The sequence below is a fragment of the Rattus rattus genome, chromosome 12 (assembly GCF_011064425.1).
Source record: "Rattus rattus isolate New Zealand chromosome 12, Rrattus_CSIRO_v1, whole genome shotgun sequence".
NCBI classification, from domain to species: Eukaryota; Metazoa; Chordata; class Mammalia; order Rodentia; family Muridae; genus Rattus; species Rattus rattus.
In genome coordinates, this window is record NC_046165.1 from 62,072,611 (window position 1) to 62,083,028 (window position 10,418).

At 44.2% G+C, this 10,418-nt stretch overlaps 1 protein-coding gene across 1 annotated transcript in view; it reads right to left on the minus strand.

The window, feature by feature from the left end:
• The window catches only part of Rnaseh2b (ribonuclease H2 subunit B), a 41,321-nt gene extending 32,232 nt beyond the window's left edge, over positions 1-9,089 (minus strand). Inside the window, exon 1 of the mRNA XM_032917955.1 lies at positions 8,996-9,089. Within this exon, the coding sequence (XP_032773846.1) occupies positions 8,996-9,056 (61 nt within the window). The 5' untranslated portion in view covers positions 9,057-9,089. The remainder of the gene's footprint in view (positions 1-8,995) is intronic.
• Between the last annotated feature and the right edge of the window lie 1,329 nt (positions 9,090-10,418).

The window sequence follows — 10,418 nt, forward strand, 5'->3', positions numbered from 1 at the left end:
GCATTTCGTAAGTCCATGTTTTATTTTCTTTCCTCAAAGTACTTTTTAGTTTCCCTCATATTTTTTCCTTGGATTCATTGGTTGTGAATGTTTAACTTCTGCATAGTTGTGAACTACCCACATTTCCTTCTGTAACTGTCTTTCCTTTTTACTTCACTGTTCTTACAGAATGTATTTGGTATATTTTTGATCATCTGAAATGTTTGTTTTATGACCTGTTAGGTAGAAATGACTTACAGTGCTGGCTAGGTCTTGTTTGGGGGTAGCTGAGAGATCCTCTTGTCTGGTCCCTTATAAACTCACATCTGTGTGCTCTTTTATAATTCTACTTCTACTCTGTAAGGTTTCACCGTTGTGCTTTTACTATTCAGATGGTTTGCTTTAATTCTCAGAATAAATTCCTAAGTTCTCTAGGGCAACTGCTTGGCTCACCCTCAGGACATATTTCCTGTTAATGTACATCTTGTGTTTTCAAAATAACTCAACATTATGTTAGATAAAATATAATAAATGTGGCAATTCTGGAAATTAGCTTGTCCTTCCCTAACTCCTAGGAACTATTGCTGGTTTTCAGTCACCTTGGTGACTTTCCTGGACTAATTCTGTCAAGTCTGTATTCTCTGCAGCCAGTTAAGGTGGGTCTGCCCAGCTAACTCAGTGACTAACACGGAGCTCCACTAAGTCTTTGCTAAGGGCTCTGTGTGTATTGGGGCAAGTCTTCACTTTATTTGTTTTCCCAGGGCGTCAGTCAGTCAGAGATGAGAGACAGGGGTCTTCTCAGGCTTTTCCTGGGCTTACACAGTCTTAAATATGTGTATAGCCTTCTCATTTCCTATGAGTAAATCAGAGTTCCCTAGAGTCCCATGTGGACACCTAGTTCTCTACATTTTCCCTATAAGGTTTAGACAAAAACAGACTCTCTCTCTCTCTCTCTCTCTCTCTCTCTCTCTCTCTCCTCCCCTCCTCCTCCCTCCCTCCCTCTCTGTTGTTGTGTGTGTGTGTGTGTGTGTGTATGGAAATTAAACGTCACAACTTCCAGAAACTAAGTGGCATAATATTTAGCCTTTCTAGAAAAGGTTAAGTCAGAGCCAGAGTGTCTTGCTGGAGCGTGTAAAATGGAAGGTAAAGCAGAGTTTCTTGCACACAAACACTCAGTAAATCTCGTTTGCATCCTTCAGGTTTAGGAAAGGCTCAGTAAGAAACGGCAAGAGCAAATCTTCATACTTACGTCAAACTCGGCTTTGCTAGCAATTCTCCCCTGTGAAACACCTCCCACCGTGATTAGGAAGAGCAGGCATTCTACACAGCTCTACTTCTGGGCAGAGAGTTACGGTGCTAGAGAAAGGTGGGTCACACTACAAGGCAGGAAACGGATACTGCAGGGCAATGTTTTAAGCTGGGACTTAAGTTCTCTCCATAAGCAAAAAAATTAAAAACCCACAAACTGCAGCTTGTTTCTTCAATAAGTGTCAAGTGGTCTGTCCCCCTCTTGACTTGTCACGCCAAGCCAGCCAGTAGATTAATACCAGGGAGCAGCAGAGGAAAGGAAGGAAGATCTAGGGTAGCCGGAAAGAAACAAGTCAAGATCAAACAATACCTGGAAAGACTGCAGCAGTCTGTAATGTGATGTAAGAAACATCTAAAACCATATAGAGTCAAGTTTCATTGATGGTAAGAAAACCAGTTTTTCTATTAGAATTATATTCTCATCTACAGAAACGCTAAGTTATCTGAGACACTTGAAGAGTACATGGTAGGCATCAATGCAGATGCTAACACAAGGCACTCAAGACAAACCAGTGTTGTGTTCGAGGTTGCAGCTTTCAAGACACTAACTTAAAAAATAACTATATGCGTTTCTTCCCAAGATGTCAGAACTACCATCAGCAAGATCTAGCTCATGTTTCTGGCTTTGAAGCTGCTTCTTCATAGGCTAATGAAGAAAAAAAGGTGTGCACCAGGAAAATGCTTCCCACTGATGTGTTTCTCTGAATATAACATTCCTCTGAAGCTTTGGAGACAAAAGGAAAACCAGTCTCCACCAAGACCATAGCAAACCAAGGCTGTGACTGTTCAGGGCTGTCCCCATCAGCAGCAATGTTTCTAGGATTGGTTGGTCAGGGAAGAGGAAGCTGGTAAAGAATTCAGGTCCACAGTTGGCTCAGAGCCATCAAGACCAGCAGCATATACAGAAGGAGCTTGAGATATCTGGGACTCAGGACAGTTCTGAAGGAGAAGACTGGGCAGATCTGACTAAGGTACCTAATACTACATAGGGCTGGTTATCAAAGAGAGCAGAGGGAATCCTCCCACATCTGCCACCTCTCTTGTGAAGTTGCAATGTCACCATGCAGGCAGAAGAATGGCCTTGGGCAAAGCAAAGGCCCTGGAGAAGAGCTTGAGGGAGGTGACAGTCTATGCCACCGAAACCCTACTATTTGTTGACCAGCTGATTTGACTTTTGAGTCTTGGTTTCTCTATATGTAAGGCAGTGGTAATAAAGCCTTATTTAAACTGCTGCCTAAGGTCACTGTGAAGGTCAAATACACGAACATGTGTAAAGGTATCTTGTAAAGTTACAAAGGCTAGGAGATCACAAGGTTTTCTAAATATGATATAATCCTTGAGAAGATGAAGGTGAATTGAAATTAGTTCTTCATGTCCACACACTCTGCATAGGAAAGAAATATCCAGGTAGAAAACCCTGCACATGTTTGAGTGCGTGGGTTTGCTTCCTTGTCAGTATTCTCTACGCAGTACACTATGACATGAAGTTACATACCCTTTATACTCCTTGTGTGCTATAAATAATCAAGAGATGACTTAAAGTATATAGGTGGATTGTGTAGGTTAGGCAATGCATAGATAAAGGATTTGAGTTTGGTGTCTATAGGGCTTCTGGAACCAATGCTCTCCTACTCATCCTCATCTGACTTACTACCACAATCCTATTCTCCATTCAACAAAAAGCTATGGCGTCCTTGCAGGAACCAGAAAGACTACCTCTAACAGACACTTCAAAGCAGGACAAGCCGCATGGGGTGTTGGGGTATCAAGGCTTCTGGTGCCGGTGTGATAGTGGCTTCTTCTGGAGCCATCTCTAAAAGCACCCTTCCTTCTAGGAGAGCCCCACCCACCTAAGTCCACCTCTCCATCTTGGACCAGAGCAGTTGCCTCCTTGCTGCTGCTATGGGTGGTAAGTGAGGTCACAGAGACCCTTGGGGGTCAATCAGACGAAAAAAGAACAAGATGGTGGTTCCTGCTGCTCCACTTCAGGAAGCAGGAAGGGGTGGACTTGGTTGAAGATGTTATTAATGCTCAGAGAAGCAGAAAGCCAAGGCTACCTGTTGCTATAACACCCAAGTGCCACCCTTCTTCATGTGCTCCATTCAGTTTCCCTGCCACAACACATGGATGGCCCCACCGAAGAAAATATGAAGCTGCCAGGAGCCCCCAGAGAAGGTCAGGTCAAATGCTGCAGCCACAGTGGAAAACAGAACATACCAGGCAGACTTGGACCATTCAGACTAACATCCTATTCATGCCAAGAGCACGGAGGGAGGTAAGTGTGCAGGGGGCTGACCTCAAACATTCAACATGTTTTGATGTCTCTCAAATATCACCTCTGAGATGTCTGTTCATCACACCCATGGCAGTTCTGTGAACTTTCTCCTTCAGTTCTGTGAACTTACACCTTTTTCGCAGAGATCTGATTTTCGATCTATCCATTTTAGAGATAATCCGCCCCAAAGACGTACTGTCTTCTGGATGAAACACTCCTTGTTTGTTATAATACAAATCATGCCTCCTCATCACCGAAGTATAACTTGTAAAAGTATTAGCTTTGTTCATCTCATTGTACCACCGCAACGAAATGCTGAGCCAGCTTTCAGCTCTTGGGTGAAACAACGGGGCTTTCTCTGTTCTCACACAACCCCAGTGGGCCTGAGTCTTAGTGTGACTACAAATATGGAGAAAGTGTAAAGAATGAAGTAAAGACAAACAGGAGAAGAAGAAAACGCCATTCACTTTGTGATCTATACAACTAAAAAGCACTGGAAAGAGATCTCCAAATAGTTTCTGGGTGACAGAATCATGGGCAATGCATTGTTGACTTATTTTCCTTTGTGACGCTAAAATGTCTGTACCAGCTATATGTTGTTATTCTTACTTTTTAGTTATTTTTTTAAAACAGAAAGATTGTAACTGAGAGTTAAGAATAAAAATTGAGATTAAGGAGCTAAAACAACAAAGTCAAGTTTAAAATCAATGAAGTAGCCAGGCATGGTGGAGCACCAGAGGAACAGCAACACAAGAACTGCCGTGAGTTCCAGGCCAGCCTGGGCTACAGTGTGAGACGTTGTCTACTGACTCCCCTACAAAAAAATAAAATAAAATAAAATAAAATAAAATAAAATAAAATAAAATAGTGGGGAACCCCAGAGAGTCTTAGCAAACCTAGGCCTTCATGAGAGTCTGCTCTGGTAGACACTAGGCAGCTACTTCATGGGAGGGACTGGGTTCCATGTAGCTCTGACTTCCTCACATGCCCATCTCTTTGGACTTCAGCACGAGGCATCTAATGGAGTCACAAAGGACGCTCTAAACAACTTAAAGCACATGCTTCTGACCTTTAGAGATATCCTAGGAAGTGAGACCAAGGTCACTGCTGACAAGCAAATGGCTACAGAGGGAGAACATGTCTGGATTCCCTGCAGCTCATGGATTGTTCAACACCTAGTTATTTATACAAAGCTGGTTATCACACCTGTAGCTGGTAGAAAAGGTGCCACTACTAGGAAAGGCCCAATGAGAAGGCTTCCGTATCGAGGGTACCTTAAAGATGGGTTTCAAGAGTTTACCAGGCAGAGAAAGTAGAGACAGGATTGCAGGCAGATAAAAAGCCACCAACACTCAGAGAAAGAAAAGTTGGGTTGGAGCACATAACTTGGCCTTATGGGAAATAAAGACGAATCCTGAAGCCAGAGTAGACTGTGACACAAGAGCAAAGACAGTGTTAGGGAAAACAGCACAGGAAGAAATGGAACTAGGGTGTTCTTGAGTGAAAAACCTACTCAGTTTCTGGCCCTGCTAAAGGTGGACAGAGCGTGGGCATTAACACTAGCCCACCACTAACTAGCCTTCAAGTCTGGCACTGCTCTCCCACTGTGGAAATGAGGAAGACAGACTGTATGAAGACAGAGATCTGACCAAGGACACAGAATTGACAAAGCACACGAACCACGCACACCTTCCAGGTGTCTTTCATTACAGCCAAGCTTCAGGCAACACTGACTGAGTAGTTGCCTAACATCCTTGATAAAGCTCTATGGTATGACAAATCTTGGCTGTGCTTAGGGTTGCTATTCAAATTTTAAGACCATAGCTTACTTTCTTTTATGATTTTTTTTTTAATTCTGCCCTGGGGGATAATCTGTGGGAACCATAAGTTGTTACTTGATTTTCCACGTCTCTTAAAACGATTACTAAGAGGATAAGATTACACCAACAGATTACCAACTGCCAACTGACTGATGCCACCCATGACTTCTGAACGTGCTCCTTAGTCAGAAGCAGATCCAGCAGCCATCTGAGAAAGGTCAGTGGGGTCCCATCAAGAAGTGCTGTATAAAGACAAAGCCAGGTTCATGTGGAAATGTTAAATGTGATCCATGCTTGGACAATCCAGAAACTGTCTGCAGGAAATGATGGCCAGTCTTCCAAGAAGCTGAGCTGACTTACTCAGAGGCCGTCTCAAGGCCACACATGGATTGGCTAGGCTCTCTATTACCTGCCAAGGGAAGGGCAGCTTTCAACCTCTAGGCTTGTTTCTAAACACAAGCACGCATGCACACAAAGGGAGAAAAGCCCACTTCTACTTCTACCCTGAGTTCATGTGTCAACCCTTAGGTAAGAGGAAAAAGTGATTTGTTTCCTGGGTCCCTGACAAAGCCTCCCTTTACCCTGTATTGCACACTTTTCTTTCTTTCTTGCCTCCAACACCCAACAAAGATATGTTTCTTTGGTTTTTATAAAGCCATTAGTCAGAAATAACACTAAAGTCCCTCCATCATTAAACAGGAAAATTAGCTCTCCTTTCTACATCTGATTTTTAAAAAAATCTGTTAATGAGAACATAGTTCTAAAATGGATCCTTACAATAGTTTTAATTGTTTTGTTTTGTATTTAGATGTCATTTGTGGTTATCATGACACTCAAGCTAAAAAGTTACTGTACATGAATGGCCAGGAAGGCAGGCCTGGGAGCCCCCCAAAGGCTACCTGTCCTTTGGCCTCCAAAAGAACTGGCCATTACACCTGTGCTACCTGTGGAAATGACAAACAAGGAGGCCTCCTTTGGAGCTTTGTGGTACCTAAAGGAAACACAACAGAACTGAGGAGGCTCTCAGGCCATTTTGATCTGGGGACTTCTCCACTCGGGTGGAAGGATGGGGTGGAGGTGGGGGTGGGTGGTGCTGATTGAGAATGTTTTTACTCGAGCTACATAGACCTATGTACAAGAATCCTACATGATTTTCATCCCCCCCAACCTCCTAGAACTCTAGGGTTTCTCAACCTGTAGATATTTCCTGGGAGGTAAATCCTGCTAAGTCCTCCCTAACAGCCATAGGCTGTCTCCTGCCTTCTCTACAGTCCACTGATGTGCACCTGACTACCTCTCACATCTGACCCAGCTCAGAAGAACTGACAAGTGGGCAAAAGCTTGAAAACAACTATGAAGAATACGGTCTACCATTTACCCTCTTTTGGGCAGCAAAGAGGGATGGAACCTTATACTATGTTCCAAAAGTAACTGGTCTCAGAGTAACTAAACAGCAGTGTAGTGTTCCCAGGCTACATCAGAGAGGCATGATGCCCATCCCAGATGCAAAGAGGTATTCACCCTGCTGCAACACCCCACCTTGTCTGTGAAAATGATGCCAGCACAGCCCACTCTCTCGTTCTTTCATTTGTCTAGGAGCTTCAACTTAGCAAAACAAAACTGAGGAACTAACTTTATGACATACGAGAGGCAACTTGAAGGTATATTAAATGTTGAGGGGGCATCACTACAAGGTTAACTGCCTGTGCCCTGAATGCGTACAACCCTCTGCTCACTTTCAGAACAGCAAACCCTCAAACAGGAAAACCTCAGGCAGACACCACAGCATCGATCAAACGTGTCTGCACCCTTAGAGCCTGCAGGTGGCATTAAAGACCATCTGGAAGAACAGAAGACAGGAAGCTCAAGTTTTAACGGTTTCAGAAGCCTCAACCTAACGAGTGAATGTGTGAGAAATTACCTTGCCTGCAGGGTAGAAAAGGGGAGGACACTTCGGCTTTCAACAGAAACAAGGGGGCAATGCTTTTCCCCGCCCCCTCCCAGTAGATTTAGTATACCTATCACATTGAGGGATGCATTCAGTATTGAGTCTTTTCAGTTTTGTGTTTGATATGACTCTGACACACTTTAAGAATAAAATTGTCAATGACATGGCCAACAAAACAAAATGAATTTTGACAAACTACAGTGTAACTATGTAGTATCAACATATCTGATTACGAAAGAATGATTAAGGCTCCTACTATGAAAATCAAATTATGCTGATGTAACAGCAGGGTGAAAGGAGGCTCTTCCCTCCCCCAACTAAAATAAGGTGTTCAGCTAGCCTTCTGACCGATCGCCAAAACCATGAACTCTAACTAGTGAGCTTAACCAAACACCTTCAGTGAGAGTATGGCTTAACTGGATCTCTTTATGGGCAGCTGGAGTCAGTATGAATCAGTATCAACCACCTCAGAAAACCATTTTGCAGTACTAAAGAAACAACAAGCACCCAAAAGCAGCTTCCACTCCAGGATACAGACACTCAGAAGAAACGAATGTCAATGTCCACCAACAGCCTCAAAAGAACACTCAAAAGAAGTGTAACTCTTAATAGTTGCAAACCAGAAACACCTAGTGTCACCCATCCTCAGGAGAGAAGTATTGATATGTGTACAACGAACCAGAATCAACCAACAAAACCCTTGATACTGACCATGTGTTTGGATCTGGTAGCCATGATACTGAAGGAAGGAAGACAGATACAAAAGGCACAGAGGTTAAACAGGCAAAACTAACGTGATGGCAGAAAGGCCGGGGTTCTCTTCTTGATCAGCAGCATACCGGGTTCAGTTGGGTGAGCTACATACCCGAAATCCATACACTTAACTGTGCTAACTCTTTACACAGGAGAGAAGCTATTTATACAAAGTAAGTGTCAAGTTGTTACATCAAGATTATAAAAACCTTCATCACTGGATATCTGTACCCTGGTGAAGTATATTTGCTGTAAAAATGCTCTGTATTTGCTAAGCTAAAACACAAAGTTAAAGTGACTGGGGTGTTTTCCTCTTTACCCATATTGTAACATCACATGTATCATCTGTAAAATGAATGTTTCTGGCGTGCATTCCCTAACCTAAATTTATTTTACTTGCCCTCCTCATATGGCACCGGCTGTCTCATGCTGCCACATGCCCTCATAGCTGGTCACTATCTTCAGGGATACTAAATGGCTTGGTTACGGAATTGCTTCAAACCACACTCAGCTAAACCCTATCCAGGCTCCCTTAAGCCTGGCCACCCAAGCCTTTCCAGAGCAGCAGAGCTGCTCAGCATGAGACTACTGGATCTCTGGTTTGGAGCCGGTAGGATTCTAGACGCTGAGCTGCAGACACCTAGTAATTCCCAGGGACAGCAGAGTCCCAGAACCCCCACTGCCCTCAGCAGCCGAGTGGCTAGGCCCGCCCCAGGGAATCAGCGCAAACTCTCTCTTCGCTTCCGGGTTTGCAGTTTCCCGCGTGTTGTGACACGTGACCAGGATGCGTTGCAAAGTGCGGGCCGCCGAATCCCCGCCCGCCAAGAACTCGCGGACCGGTGCTGGCCTGAGCAAAAGCCCCACGCCGCCGCCGCCACGAGTGCACTCGGCCCACGCGCCGACCGCATTTACCTGGAAGTAAGAACACTAGCTGCCTAGCAGCCAAGTCCCCGCGGTCCCGACCTCCGGCCATGTCGCCACCCGCCGGAAGTGGCGCCGAGGGGCCCTTCAGCCCGGACCACCAGCCTACCTCCGCTTCCGGGCCCGCCCGCTCGGCTTCCTCTTTGAAATCTGCGCGGGCCCCGGAGGCGGTGGAGATTGAGGAGCTCCGCGGCTTTCTCACTCTCAGTCTGCGGACACTGCTCGTGGGTGTATTTCACACACTGAGATTCCCAGTGCATGCGAGCAGTCTTCAAAATGGGTTTGGGCCAATTTGATAGTTAAGGTAATTCTTTAAGATACAACGCAAAATATATTTATAACTTGAGGTTCAACATATGAACTTGTTATTTAGGATAAATATTTATTTTAGTAATAAGACTTAGTTTAGGTGTGATTTGGATTTGACACAGGGTCCACCACCTAGCCAAGCCAAGACTGACCTTCAAAATAAGACGCCCTGGCCGGCTTTGAATCCTGGATCAGAAACCTCCCAAGTGCTGGAATGTCATGTGCAAAAGTGGATATCTGGTTTTTGTCTCGTTGCCTAGGGCTCACTCAGGGACAATAGAAAAAGGAATTACGCCCTGACTAGGGAGATGAAGAGCAAATTCATCTCTCAAAGGCTCAGCTACCTATCAGAGATAGAAGCTTGCAGAATATGCACTTGTGTTCTTTGTTATCCAATCTAGTAGCATTTTGTAGAGGGAGCAATGGGAGACACATTCAACAAAAATAAGGTCTGAGTTATAGTATAAAGGTGGCTAAAGCTTTTAAGAAGTGGTAACAGCCCATGATACCAGAAGTTGGTCTGGATCTTAAGACATGCTGAAATTATCCCATTAGGCACGAACCCCTTAAAAATACCCACCTTTGACCAGACTATTCTAAGACCATAAAAAAATAAGACCAAGCAGGAACATTTCATGATTTTTCTCAGACAAAAGCAAAGTCAGTAAGTATTATTTGTTCAGTCCACAGTCCCAGCACTTGCCACAGTGAGAACTGCTGCTTTACCCAGCTCTATTCTGTGCTAGTCTCCCCTAGCTGTGGATAAGAGTCATGAAGATGAAGCAGGATACACAGACAGAAGAGGACACTGGAAGGAAAGGGTGTCTGTCCCCTGGGACCTGCTTTACTTTTCATGCTAGCTGAGAATTAAGACTTTTGACCCAATTGGACCTCAGTAGGCAGAGGTGTTACAGGATTAATATGCCCAGCTACAGGAAATGCTCTTTAATGTGTGTGTGTTTGTGGGGGGGGGGGGTGTCTAATGCTCAAAGAGGAGCCTTCAATAGAAGGCTTTGTTAGCTTATATTCATTTTAGGCTTATGCATTTCACATTTATGTATTTCATACATTTTTCAGGTTCCAACCCCAGGTTACATTTTAACAA